Source organism: Acanthaster planci, linkage group LG17, assembly GCF_054643075.1.
Source record: "Acanthaster planci isolate LZ-2023a linkage group LG17, COTS_SCS, whole genome shotgun sequence".
NCBI classification, from domain to species: domain Eukaryota; kingdom Metazoa; phylum Echinodermata; class Asteroidea; order Valvatida; family Acanthasteridae; genus Acanthaster; species Acanthaster planci.
The window spans coordinates 8,448,082-8,463,323 of record NC_141793.1 but is presented as its reverse complement, the minus strand read 5'-3'; the positions used below and the strand labels follow the sequence as shown (position 1 = coordinate 8,463,323).

Below are 15,242 nucleotides of genomic sequence, written 5' to 3'. Positions count from 1 at the left end.
CCCATGTGCTGGGTTATTTTGAACCCTGTGCACACAGATATCCAACTCTTAATATTGGTTTGCTTTAAAGAGTACATATTCTTCGAATCGGTACTAGGTTCCCCATGTACCTGTAAGTGCACACTCCTACTCCCAATGTCTACTTTGGGCTGTCCTCCCTAATAGCTTTCATTTCCACTTGGTCACACTTTCACACTCACAACCTTTATTAACCCTTACTTTCTGAGTATTTTCCCTGGGAACCTTTTTGAACCTGCCAGAAATCCGGTATTTTCAAGATGTATTGTTTTGTCAAACATTTGGCATTTGAAGTAGCATGCAGACAGGTTGGACACTCTTTCCTAAAGATTGAAAATTAAAAGTACATGCTGAAACCCACATTTCTCTTTGTGACAAGACATCGGTTCATTGGGAAATACTTCTCCGGAGGATTAGTGTAGTACAGCAGCAATGAAGGTATCGTCCTTGTCCATAGGCCATTCAAGTTCTTGTCATCATAATCAGTGATGACAAGACAAGTTTATCCAAGTAGTTGCATTCATGAAGCTTGGTCTTGCATTCACCCCATCCTAGCTCTGATGTATGCAAGCATCTTTGGGAATGTCTCGGCCATTATCCAGAGGCTGTATTCCGGCACGGCTCGCTACCACACCCAGATGCTGCGCGTCAAGGAGTTCATCCGCTTCCATCAGATCCCTAACCCACTCAGACAGCGCTTGGAGGAATATTTCCAGCATGCATGGTCTTACACCAATGGCATTGACATGAACATGGTGAGACTCAATACATTCTCTGTAATCATGTTCATGTGACATTTGTTACCTTTGTGATTTGGGACCTACATGTTGTAAGTGTTTTCTACACTCAATGGGTATCTAGTTATCACACGCGTGTGATAACTAAAGCACTATCGATGGTGCCTTTTGGAAAGCATATAAAACAGTATCTCACATCACACGAGCAGTGTTGTAGCCCAGTCTGCCACACGTCCATCACAAGTCATCCAATTGATTTAAGCCAGGTCATAAACTATTCAAATGAACTGTGACAAAAGCATTCCTTAGTGGACACCCTCTGTCATTGGTTACCCTGTTACCTGTCTTGTTATTGGGCTTGTGGTTGAACTTGTTATGGACTACAACATGACACAAAAGTTAACACTTTGTGTTTCAGGCCAGTAAGACTGAAATGTGAAAGTGTTGAATTACTGTAAAAGAAGAAAAAATAAATAACTGCATTGTCACAACAAGCTTTCCTGCCACGAAATTACATATTTGTTCCAGATTGGGACACACCCTAAACGTGTTACAGATGCATCCCACACCATACCTTTGAGACACAAGTAATGCCTTTGGCCAGCCCGCTATCATCCCCAAGCTCTTACCCATTTCTAAAATACCCGCAGTTTAAAACTGTTCTGCCACACTTTTGCTCCCACATTTAGAAGCAATGAGACTATCAAACAAAAACAAACAATTTATATAACGGGTTTTGCCCTTACCCAACGTATATATTAATAAACAATGTATGCTCAGTGCTTGTCCGAGAGCTTGCAAAAAAAAGTCACAAGCTTACTCGGGTGGGACTCGAACCCACAACCTCCTGCTTTTCAATACATCTTGAAAAAGCAAACAAGCCAGTGAACTGCACAATATTCGGGACTCGTACAAAAAAAAGAGAAGCCATGCCTGAATCATACTGCCTCAGAGTGTCACTCAGATATCCCATTTGTAAGTGATTTCCTCATTCGCACACATGCACTACAGATTACAAGCTCCCTTTGGATGAATACTCAAGTGTGTTAGCTTCTGGTTCCATTTGGTCTATGGAACTCAATGTGCAGTGGGCATTGTTTAAACTGAAATCATGCCACACGATATGAACCAGATACATAGATGAATTTAGTGACCATGGTAGGTTTACCACTGCTCATTTGCAGTGTGGCCCCTCTGGTGATGACAGGAGTCTTGGTAATAACAATTATATGGAGACACTGTTCTTAAACGACGCTCTGTACAAAATCGGGGATATCACTTGATTTATCTATAGACCATTGCACGAGTGTGGCCAGATGCACTGGATGAACGACTGGAGAGTGGGTACTCTCCAGGATTCAAAATAAATCTCTTGTTCTTTAAACTTCCGAGTGGGGTCAGGCATTTTTTTGTTATGGCAGTCTACACTACAACCAAGCTCAACTGGTTGCTTTCCTCGATTTTTAAGCTAGAATCATAGCGTTTAATGATAGCATGTCCTTATCATGAAGAAAAAGACAGTAGAGTCAGGCAGGCATTGGCCCTACATGTATGACCTATTCTGACAGGGTCAAGTCACGTATGTAAATTACATGTGCACACATTCATTCTACAGGAAAGCTAGAAGTGTCATTGTCAATACAGTGGACCTTTTCCAAGAAATATGCAAATTAGACAGGCGCATGCATGCTACTACCACTGGTTGGCAAGCACAGCCATCAACACTGTTGGCAGTGTAGGGGAGCTGCTGTAACCATAACCTGGTGTGGTGAGGGTCAATCCAAACTGTATTACAGACTTTGCCAGATACTTGAGCACGCTTTTTTAAACTAAGTGAAGTTTTCAGTGTCCTGAGGTTGGAGAGTAACAATTCTTAGTCTGTAAGTTTGGCATTCGTGTGAACTATACTAAAACAGAAATGGTGTGTATGTGGTCATAGTTGCGCATTTGTATTATTAGATCACAGATTTAAGCAACTTTGCCAACCAGTGGTGGTAATGTGCATGCTCCTACCTTATTTGCATATTTCATGGGAAAGGTCCATTTCAAAGCCTTGCAGGGTGCCATGACATTAGATCCCCAATCTAGGACATAATGGCCTTAAGATAATGTTCAAATAGGACACCAAGGCTATTTATAATCAAGTATCAAGGCCAGAGGCACAAATTGAGTAGGGCAAGAAGGCCGAATGAGTACACACTGCAGTGACAAATGAAAGTCATCTTATGAGTCATAGAACCTCAACTTCAAATGTAGTGTTTCAGTTTCAGTTGTAATGGAAATAGGATGACACAGCTTTAGTTCTGTCCTTTCAGCTTGACATTTTTTTAACAGCACTAAAGCTTACAAATGTTAAAAGAAATCAAATTAGCCCAGTATGCATTTTTCCCCGAGTCCTGCATGCTTGCCGTCAGTGCTGCTTATGCACAGGGTGCAGTAATAATCAAATGCCCTTTTCACAGTCAGCTCCCCAGGCCCAGCAGACAGACAAACCCATCATATTGGCCCATGAATCTGCCGATCAATCCAAGCACTGGTCTAGAGGTGTCTACTGTCTCTTCTCTCATTCTGCTCTCAACAGATTTTGTGTGTAAAAAGTTTGACAAGAACAGCAATCTTTCCCAGCAATCAAAGCCTCTGGCTGTCCAAATCTGTTTACACATTACAGTTGGAAAGTCAGCAGAAATCTCTCTGAAAAGAACCTTTGAAAGTAGATTTCTGTCATCATCACAAGGCCACCGTGCAGGCAGCAATGTGATTCCCTCCCCCATAGATTGCCTGCATTGCTGCTAAAAATCAATAGTGACTGATGAGATGAGGAAGCCATTGGTAGCTAGACGGTACAGTCATCTTCCAGTGTACAGTATGTGCAAAACACATGCATCGGAATTCATCCCTAATATTGATTTTTCCTGAAACAGTCATGCTATATTTAACAAACATACTATCCACATTCTTACATAAAAGGTGTGTCATCTGGTTTTTTTTAGAGGTTCCATGACCCTCCTTCTAAAATAAGTCTTGAAATTGAATTTAAGAATCTGTTTAAGTGACCAAATAAGCAAAACAAGTCTCAAATTTTAAACTGAGAAGATCTTCCTGCTTCTTATTCCAAAAGTTTCAGCAGTTAGGAACACATTTTCTTTTGAGTTTGTCACAGTACATAATAAGAAATGGTGGTCCGGAAAGCAGAATGTTAGAGGTATGTTTTCATTTGAAAATAACATGATCTTTGGGAGTCTAGGGGCTCTTTCCTTGCCTTCCACTTCTGTGGCCAAGGTTCATATCCCACCTAGGTCAGCATGTGCATTGGGTTTTTAGTCCCTACGTGATTCCATTGGTGTCTCTTGAATATTTGTCTGGGGTTTTCCTCCCATTTATAAAAGTGAACATTTCTTCAGTGTTTTAATTTTCACTTCATCCTGTAATTGGTGCTAAATGCAGTGTTGGATGAACAGAAATGAAATTTATCATCAGGTAGAAATCCACTTGAGCGTAGATTTATATGCCTTTAAGAGAAATGGTCTGAAATGGGACTATTTCATGGAAAGTGTTCTCAACGGCCAAGTAAAGGTCGTTTTGGTCAAAGAATTTTGAAACAGACACCCACTGCCAAGGCCATGTTGTGATTAATATCCCCCAAAGTCATTGTTTTCTCAATAAGCTTATTTAATGAACTAGAATTTTCCATATGAAGCACACTGCATTGTCCGTTTACCAATACATTTGTTCATTTCCTTTCCTTGCCAGGTTCTCAAAAGCTTCCCAGAATGCCTGCAAGCTGATATCTGCCTTCACCTGAACCGTAACCTCCTTAACAACTGCGCGGCATTCAAAGGGGCCAGCCCAGGTTGTCTGCGAGCATTTTCCATGAAGTTCAAGACTACCCATGCTCCGCCAGGAGACACCTTAATTCATCGGGGTGATGTGCTCTCTGCACTGTATTTCATCTGCCGAGGATCTATTGAGATCCTTAAAGATGATGTGGTCTTAGCAATACTAGGTTTGTAAATGACAAGGCATGGTTTCCTTAATTAGGGGGAGGTTGGAAAACAAAGAACAAAACATGTGCTTAATAGGGCACCAGTTGTTTTAAAAGCTACAGGTTTGCTGTTGCAAAATACAATACAAAATTGGTAGGGTTAAAGGGGATAGATTTCACTATTTTACCTTTTACATAGTATTTGCATGGCCACTGATATTAGTTTAAATAATCATAAGTGAATTCACAACTGTGAATAATCACAGTGTCCTGGCATTTCTTTGACACAAGTTTGTAAGATCTATGTGTGAATCTATGCGGAGGTTGGAAGTGGAGTGCTGATTGCCAGGGCTTTCATTATTCATTAATTGGAAAAAAAGGTCGCAACATAGAATGTGTGGATAAAAACTCAAACAAAAGGAGTCACTCACATTCTCACAATAATTACAGTTACAATAATTAAATTAAATTGCAAGCAGCTATGGCCTGTACTCATTGTCATGGGTTTTCAATGACATGAGAAACATTTATTGTTGTTTCATGAACATTATAAAACATGGCCCTGATTTAGACTTGACTGCAACTGTTACTCGGAAAAATGGCAGCAGTGGGGAATTGGAACTACCGAAAAAACTAACAAAATTAAGGATCTTTGAAAAGAATGGTCACACAAAATTGAATTAATGGAGACAAAGCACACAAACCTCTAGGTTTCAAAACAAGAGGACAAGAAAAGTTTTTTTTCACAAAAATGTCAAAACAAACCCTAGAAACCAACTAATGAACTTAATTATCTTGAAGGGGAAGGCACTAAAAACAGTGACTATTGCCAACTTACAATAAATCAAGGAAATTAAAACCAAAGACAAAGAAACTAAAGCTTACACAGTGTGTATGCGAAACAAAGTGTATCATCCGGTCAAAAATCTGTAAATCAAGAACAAGAAAATGGACATGCTATGAAACAATCTAACTAAAATGCCAAATGAAGATTATAAGCAGGAATTCATAAGAAAAACTAAGACAACTGGTTGCCAGTAGGCCTTTTGAAAGAACTTGATTTGTTTCTCAGAAACAGTAAACAATTGGCTTTACATGTACATCAGGCCTGGTTAATCATGGGGAATGAATGGGCCAATCATTGTAGGGACCAATTCAACATCCTTTCTAAGTAAACCTGTATGAGTGTGACCTCAGCTTATTAAAGTAGACTCCAAAATGTAACTTCAGAATAACAGTGGAAAATTTTACACTGTACATGTCAAGCAGAGGGGTTAAGACAAGTCTAACTCTACTGGTGAATAAAACATTTTTAGGGCAGTAAGGAATCACACGGTAGAGAAGTCGCACCTCAAGACTTTGAAAATGGTGGAAAACAAGTACATGAATGGCTAGGAATAAAACTAATGACATATAGATTTAGTAACAAGTTTAGTTTGAAAAATAGATCATACTTGCTTAAAGCATGATATATTTACATGGCTGTAGAATACGGTTGTTTCACAATAGTGCACCACCAAGAGTTTGCAACGTGTTGGCCAATCACAATGCGCGAAATTTGTCGACCCAATGTGCATTTGGAAAGGGTCAACAAATTTCGCGCGTTATGATTGGCCGACACGTTGCAAACTCTTGGGGGCGCACTATTGTGAATCATCTGTATTGAGGAATACTGAGTTGTATCAGAAACAGGCTGTAGTTGGTGTTTCGGTTGTCTGAGCACAGTCTCATTATGCTGCTGGCATATTGAGACTGAGAATGGCTCGAAACATACATGCCCACAAGAACTTTAGTAGTTTCCATGTTAACAACTTGGCTTGTGACAAGTACCTTAATACCCAAAACCTGATCCAAAATGGTGGCATTTGGATTCCTTTGGGGGTTTATTACCCTAGATCTCTGATACTTTGTGGAAGAATTTTTCAACGTCATTGTTTTGCACGCAGAGAATTGATAGAACATGATTTCTGGATTAAGTACTTCACACAGCCTTCATTATGTGCCAGTGTTGAGTGGGGCTCATGCACAAAGAAAACTGCATGTTTGCCAAATGCTTGCAACCCTGCCTCACTAGGATTAGTTGTGGTTCCAGTAAAATCCTTACACAGCCGTGCACACCCATACGTGTTCTGCAGTTGAATAGAAGATGTTGTGGGAATGTAAAAACAGTACAGGGACCAATTTTTGTCCCCACAACTCTTTCAACTTCTCTATGGGTGGGGTATACACTCATATTCCATAGTTGGGAAAACTTACAATGTACATGTTGAAACTTACATGTAAATGTTTTGGGGACCAGAAACATTGTGGGGACAAATAATGTTCCTGTCACTCAATCTCGACTTTCCTAACAACTTGATACCCCAACTCTAAAATATCTACACACACATGCACTTAAGCATCATTTTCTTGTTGTAAATGTGCATGACAGTAAGTCCAGCCAGGCGTGCATTTTGGCAGTCATAACCAAGAACTGGATTCAAGTTTTACATCAAATATAATTCTTGCCCCTTCAAAATTTCCAGAGAAAATCGCAATTAAAAACAACCACTTCAAGTTTTGGTCATAACCACTAAAATGCACCTTAGTCGAACAAAGATAGTTAAATCAGCATTGAACATAGCAACCAGTAGGAATCAAAGGTTTTGACGAGGGCCTATTGGTCCCTATATTTGTGTGTGATGTGAAGGTCAGATCTACAGTTCAGGATTTCTTGTACATCTTATGTAATTTTACTGTTCTAGAAAGAGTCACCTTTGTCATAACTCTTGATGTGGTCAATACGCTATCATGTAAAATCCTTTGTTTTAACGTCACGTTAGTTAGGAATTGCTGTTTTCAACAGGGTTTATGGTGTGAACAAGACATGTGCTTCCCATCACTGGTATTTGTGCTTTACTACAGGGAAGGATGATGTCTTTGGGGAAAACTTCTGTCAGTACGACACTGTAGGCAAGTCCAAGTGTAACGTGCGAGCCTTGACGTACTGCGACTTGCACAAAATCCTGAGGGAAGACCTGCTAGAAATTCTTGACATGTACCCGGAGTTCTACCATCAGTTTGCTAAAAACCTTGAAATCACCTTTGTGCTTCGGGATGTAAGTGAAGTGTCTACCTTGAGCCATAGACAAGCTGGTCATGTTCTTGCATTTGTTTGTTCCATTCCACAAGACATGCAATCAACTTTTGCAGGAAGTTATTAAGTAGAAATTATTATTATCAGTTTATAGCCACAGCTTCTCTCAGAATAGTAGTCAAATCCATCACAAGTCCCCCCAGTCAAATCTGTACTTGTCCACTGCATCGTTCATTCATAAGTCAGGTCACAAGCATTTCAAATGAACCGAGACAAAAGCTTTCCCTTCTCACTTTCCACTGTTGTTAACTTGTCACTGGTCACAACACTGGGTTCTGACTGTTACACTTGGCATCATATTTCAAGATGTTGTTTGTGATTTGTTTTTCATCATTTAACAGGAAGACATTGCTTTAAAAGGTCTGGATAACGAGAATGAGAATTCTTCAGATGCAGAATTCAAAAACCAAGCAGGGAGTAAACAAACACACGAGAAGACTAGACAGAGGAAAGGCCGCTATCAAAAGAAGGGTAATCACACAGTCCTAACTGCATAAATGATCCTCTCTAATAATCATAAGGAATATGTACCAAGCTCACTTGCCATTGTAATGAGAGAAACTGTACTAATGGCATAAAGGGCACCAGACTACCCTACATGTCATTGAATCACAGCAACAACAGCTGCAGGGGAAAAATGAGTCTAGTTAACTGTTTGTGGTGGAAATTATGGTTCATATGTTTTGACCTCATTGGGACGTAGTCTAAAAAAAGCCGAGCATTTTCAGACCATCTCAGCTGGGGGAGGGCCTAGAACTCACCTGTCCCACATCTGATCTGTTCTGATCTGTTTGAAACTTGGCTTGCATGTTAAGTCACTCATTTCAGTACAGCTGTGAAGTTTCAATTTAATCTTACACATGACTTTGTTGTTACAGTCGTTTGAAATTCATGACCTCACATCTGTCAGCCCACTTGAATTGAACACATCAAAGGGAGAAGTATAAAAAACAATCTTTTGTTGATATGTCTCGGGAAAATGAATACACAAAATGATTATATAGCATGGTTATAACAATAACTGATTGTACTATATAGTTTCCTTTTTCTAGTTTAGACCCTGTACTTAAGTAGCTGCAACTCAAAAACAGCTACTTATTCATGATAATGATGACTCAGTCTGATTTCATGACCACCAAATCTCCATCAGGAGCTGCTAAGGACTCAACCTCGGTCGCTGTGGTACAGAACCGCCGCAAGAAGTTCTCGCAAAACCGCGGGGGCAGCTCAGCTACCTTGGACTCCAGTGATGAGGAGTGCGGCACAGGCATCCTTGAATTCTCTCCAGACATGGCCGGTCGTGACGTCACCCCGGCCCCAGAGATAGTGCTGCAGCAGGAGGACTACCGGCGCAGCGGGGGAGGCGCTGGCGCATTCAGCGCTATTGCAGGTAGTTCCACCGAGAGTGAATTATATAACAGCCATGGTAAGACTTCTCTGGTTTGGTTCTGTCTCAGTGCACAAGGAGGGGCAGGGGCACGATGTTTGATGTTATATTGGAGGGCACAGTTTTCAGTGAGATATTGTTTGGCTGGCAAGTATGTAAACAGGCAGAAATATACTAATATGTTTCTTGTCACTGAAACATCAGCAAAATTCTTGTCTGGTTTTGTTCAAAATGCGCTTCACTTGATTGCCTTCTCTAAGGAAAAATGCAGTGGTTATTAAGACATAAGCTTCTGCTTGAGAAATAATAACACATTACAGCAAGAAATTTGAAGGAACTCCCCAAAAGCAGAGATATCCTGTTCCATGTCTCATGTTTTGCTCAAGTTCCATGCATATTTGATTTTTGTCGTGAAATTCATAGTTTGTGAAGTTTGCCAGCAAATGTACTACTTTGAAATAGCTTTGTGTTGCGTGAATGTTTTTCTGAATCTGTTTTTTCCCAGCCAAAATGTGTCTCACTAATAGCGCTGTTCCTCCAAGTATAATAGTGCCCATGATAAAGTCTCAGTTGTTTCAAATTATGAAATAGATCATGAAAACAAACTTAAATTGGCATATCTGAAGCAAACATGTATGTACTTCTCACCATGTGCAAGATGTGATGGAAACCATGAGTGATATACATGTATCAGCATACTGAGGAAAACCTCAGTGTGTACAGCACCTACAGTTTCATCCTGTTAAAGTCTTTTAGTCTGGCACCTCTCAGCCTTCTGCTTCAGAGCATTTTCCATTCGTGTGAAAGTTTATTTCACGTGAATTAAAAACCTCAAGAAATGCTCCCAGTTGCATCAAACAATTAAAATTCCCAAAATTTAGCCATCAGATCCCTGTTCCTTTGATTTTGGTAACTGCTGTACTTTGGTCTTTATCCTCATAGTCCATAGCCGCTCACGTTTGATCTTCCCTTTAAACATCATATATTTGTTGACTGGTTTCCATCACATTGAGCTGGTTCATTGCATCACCCCGTGCTTCCTATGATTTGCTATCATGCTATGCAACCATTGAGCAGTGATGATCTGACACCAACTGTAGGACACACAACAAGCATTCAGCAGAAATAAGTTAACCCTGCTGAGTGAAGTCATATTCAGAATTCACAAGCAGAAGCACATTGTGTGATTCCTTTGATGTAGAGACTCTCTTTATTTCAAAAAAATTGCCTACCCTTGCAGGCTGATGTTAGTCCTTAGTTGTGGTGGCAGATCTCATATCCATCTGAAAAACAAGCAAATCATGAAACAGCTCATTCTACAAGAAATGTCTGATATGTAGCTGTGTGTCCATCTTGTGCATCATTGTCTAATAGCAGAACCCTACATGTACACTGCACTGTGTGCAGACATTTGAATATTTCTCAGTTGTACTGGTAAACAAGTTGCTAATAACAATTGCAGTAAACCATGTTTCGTTTTGGGAGTACATGTGGTTTGGGTAGCACTGAGAAGTTTGGCTTGTGTTACGTGACTTTGATAAATGAACACCAATTGAAAATGATGCACAAAATATGCCACAGTTCTGGAAGTTCATGCGTTGGGTATTGCTGTGTCCCAAAATGCATTTCATTAGCACTTCATTCCTTGATACTAATCGTAGCACACATACCACAGAGTTGGTTTCAGCATCTTGATCACTGTACTAACCTTATGATAGGTACTTGTCAAACAAGGAAGACATTGCAGTTTGCTATCTGCTGGGTGTTGGTTAGCGTAGATTAGCAGAGATTCTCCTGTGTTGCCTCATTAAGTCATAACTTAATGAATTCTGCTTGCTGCAAGGCTAAGCAATGATCCTTGGGTAGTTGTCTCATGAAGAATTAAGGATTTCCTAAAATACTGAAGTTAACAAGCTTTTGCAAAATCCAGAGAGGAAAGGTGAAGAAATACCCATTTTCTTGAGGGAAATTAGGAATCAAGCACGAGAGCATTTCAAATTTGTCCAGAGTTGATGGATAAATATTGGCCAAGATGACAGTCTTGTCAGTTCCATCACAAATCAAATCACAAGTATGGTCACAACTAAACAGGATTAACAGTGACAAAGGAATGCCTTGGTCACACTTCAGTTGAATAGATTGAGACCCACATGACACCGGATGAAGAATGCCAGTACGAGTGAGAGACACAACTACAACACTAGAAAGTGACAGAAGGCAAAAAAAGCTTGCTTACACCTTCAGTGATGAAAGCATTGATCCACTGATATTCCATGGACAAACAATTTGACACAGGCAAGAGGAATGGTCCCAGAATTTTTGTCATGTATGAACTTGGCAAGAAAAAGGTCTCGCTAAAGGGCACAAGCTTCGTACTCCTTTTCAATCTAAAAGCAGTTTAAAATAGTGACCTTAACCAGTGGACCACAACTTTTAAAAATCACTGCTCAGAGCTCATGGCATTTTGTTTTATTGTGTCACACATCCAAGTTCCAGATCCCATCTATAAAGAAACACATCCAAGCCACAAGTAAGGTATCTGAAGGTGGAAACCTTACACAACATGTATATGTTATTGTTACAGGACAGAAAGATTGAGGCAGTGTGAAAAGCTTCCTTTAGCAATAGGATATGGATCCTTTAATTAGAGTTTTGTTGGTCAAAACATGATGACATTGTTTGAGATTTGCAAGAAACCTTGGAACTGAGCTAGTGCAATGTTATGGACATAACCTTATGTTGATTGTTCCTCAAGACAGACAGGACTGTTTGAAACCTCATGCATCTCAAAACAGCTATTGACACATGGTGCTATTGCCAAATTCCTTTTCATCAGTCCTCATGCTCTGTACATTGCTCTTTTTTCCAGTTTGGTTGTTTTAGGGAGTGTGCAGTTTTCCCCTCTTATGTTAAAGCAATGGAGAATCCTAAATGGATTTCATCAAAGACCCCATTGCTTGCTAATGATGGTTGCATGCTTAACCTTGTAGATATTTCAGTTTGCCTGTTTATTAGCATGGCTGTTTCCATTTCACAGATTAATTTGGATTTATTGAAGTAAGACACAAATGTTACAAGCCTTGCATTTTAGTATTAAAGACTCCCTCAATTTGGCATTGGAAAGCAGCTTGTAGTAAAAGTGAGGAGGATTCTAGGTACATGTACATGTAGGGGCTGCTCACAATACAGTGCGCCACAAAGAAGTTCCCCAGGGAGTGACCATTTTTCAAGTTTATGGTTGACAAAAGCATGGCTGCCTTGCCGCAATTTGCAATCAAGCATATGTCAGATTACAACTCAGGGAAATTTTTGATAGATGGAGACATTCTGTACTGTAGAAAGAGGAGAAAGAATCAATTCAAACTGCTGCTTGAGACACAATTATAAACTGTTGGCTCATGTAATTTTTGAAAATACTCTCAGGGCCGTACTCTGAGCATAAATGAAAAATTTTATTGAAATAGACTATTTTTGTACTTTACTTACGAAACTAGGGTTTTTTGGTCCAACATTTACATTTTAAACAATTTTCTTGCTAAAATTCATGTTTGGAACAATACTTTTCAACAAGGACCTTTTAGTGCAATTTTTCGATAATGACCTTTCAGCGCTGACTTAATGAAATCTTCTTCCCTGACGAACACTGGCATAATTCAAGTTCACTGCGCCCAGCCAGCAAATAGAATTTGATCATTGCCCACAATGCACTGCAAAAAAATAGCCTCTCTGTAGCAATCTCTTGATGGCACACTTAATCAGGGATTACCCATATTATTTAATTTTGAGTTGAAATATTCAATGTAAAATAGGTGTTGTTACTGCATGGTAAGACATACCTCTCACGTGGACCAACTCAACAGTCAGTTGGAAACCATAATTCTGTATAGGAGTGAACTCCTTTCTTCTAGAAACATTTGAAAGTGTTTTCTGAAATTGACTCGGTAAACCAATAGCACTGTTGAGGGGCATACTATATCAGACTCCATGAAAGATTGTGAATGATTTTCGTTTCTTGTCCTTGTTCATTGCAGGTGAGGAAAATGTGGTTGTCTAAATACTAAGACTAATAACGAAAATTGAATTAATCTTGAAAATGTCCGAAAAAAAATCTGAATGAGTATTTGTGATGATCAATACAGAGTTGATGATGTTTGTTCATAGTAGCAATCAGTTTTGCATAGCAAGATCTGTTTCTTACTCATAGCTAGATGTATTATTAAGGAGTAAAGCCTAATATGGTCCTTGCTTGATGCGTTTTTTGTTTATACACTGGACAGCAAAAGAAACTTGCTACTTCTGTCAAAGGCCACACATAAAAATTCCCTCCATAGAAATAAACAATTTTTGTACACAAGTATGCTGCAATACCCCTTATTAATCACATGCCCGAAAGCAAGTGATTATCTTTATAACAAAGACGAAATTGACATGCACGGCAACTTGGTTACTGGCATGTTTCTTTTGCTGTCCAGTGTAGTTTGATGTTTTTTTAGTTTGATGTGTTGTCCTCACCTGTAGTTATTTGAGTACCAGGGTATCAAACGTTAAAGCTGTGATATGCAGGTGGTTTTGTAATGCCATAACACAATATACAGTGTCAAGCTTGCTTTTGAGGATAGCTGTTATTGAGCAGTTTTTAGAGTGTTGCACTCAGTTGCATGCTTTTTACTTTGTTTTTAGTTTCTACATTAAGCTTTGTTGCTTGCCGCCTGTCCAACATCATGCATGCTCCATCTTCACATCAGACATGGACTTCATTTCTGCCAATTTGTTGAATTCTTCTGAATTTTATTTTGTTGAGAAAACAAACTGTGAATACTTTGAATACATTTCGAAATTTTGTTGGACTTTTGGAAACTGGAAGACGGTTACCCCCCTTGCTGCATGGAGCATTGTCTGCCAGACAGCCGATGACCCCAACAAACCGACAAGTCACCATGGATGAGTGCCTCGTTTTGTTACAAGTGGAATTTTCTGTTCAGCTCAGTGATCAATTTGATTTTGTTTGACTTGACAACTTGAAACCCACGCCAAATTGTAAAAGTAACTTTGGTCAGAGGTCTGTCAGTGGGCTCTTTATATAATCACAGCTTCGCTAGTAGTGACAAAGGAAAGTATAAGTTATTGAGAACATGCGAGCATTGTTGCAATGCAGCTGTGTAGTGTATTATGTGTTACATTTATTGAGGACAGGAACACCCAAAAAAAATCACTTCTGTTATCAGTTGTCACCAGAAACTTCCAGCCGTTTTTTGTGGACAAATCAATGCAACATCAAGGTTTTCTCCAGGACATCACAGTTTTACTTAAAACCAAAAGACATCAAAATACCTTTGAAAAGGCCAATTACAAATTGACATTAAGGTCAGTTGAAACACAGAGGTGCATTTCCCATGGGTTAGAGTAAAATCTATATTGCATAGACCTTTTTAAATCAGTCATACAATTAGTCTACACCATGTGCTAGTGGTGTTTAACGAGTATGTGGTGTGGACAATAGCTGTTGCTGTGAGCCACACAATACTCTCAACAGTTCATGTATGTCAACCCACCAAGTTCCTACCCAACAAAGTAGGTTCTACATTTGACAGCATATTCCCATTCTTCCATTGGGCTGGTAGATCGGTATTTAACCACTTACTGTCGGGGAACCCCGTTTCGAGCACCATGGGCTTATACGCAGAGCCGGGATGCCTGAAATGGAACAAAAGAGCTGATCTCTGTAACAAAAGACCGTATTCGGAATAAAAGACCTGCTGCTGGGAATTGCCGTCATTTTTCGGCTTTTTTTTGCATTTTTTCAAAGGTAACCCGTCACTGTTTGTAAATAGTATACCACTGTCTTGGGCATAGCGCGCCTGCGGATTAGCACCACGGGCAAAAGTGCTCCAGGGCCTCATTGACGAGCGACACAGCACCGCTGCATGCTATTCCAGCCGCGTTTGAAAAGACGCCACTCGCATTCACTGGGAACAAAGGCAA

At 39.8% G+C, this 15,242-nt stretch overlaps 1 protein-coding gene across 4 annotated transcripts in view; it reads left to right on the top strand.

Annotated features, from left to right (window-relative positions):
- Positions 1 to 15,242, top strand: part of LOC110984221 (voltage-gated inwardly rectifying potassium channel KCNH6-like) — a 124,023-nt gene that overhangs the window by 100,082 nt on the left and 8,699 nt on the right. For 3 of the 4 annotated variants that reach the window (XM_022244168.2, XM_087147734.1, XM_087147735.1), the window contains 5 exons: positions 574 to 773; positions 4,506 to 4,758; positions 7,642 to 7,835; positions 8,215 to 8,344; positions 9,024 to 9,299. In XM_022244168.2, the coding sequence (XP_022099860.1) occupies positions 574 to 773; positions 4,506 to 4,758; positions 7,642 to 7,835; positions 8,215 to 8,344; positions 9,024 to 9,299 (1,053 nt within the window). The remainder of the gene's footprint in view (positions 1 to 573; positions 774 to 4,505; positions 4,759 to 7,641; positions 7,836 to 8,214; positions 8,345 to 9,023; positions 9,300 to 15,242) is intronic. The other variant, XM_022244169.2, reaches the window with a different exon arrangement.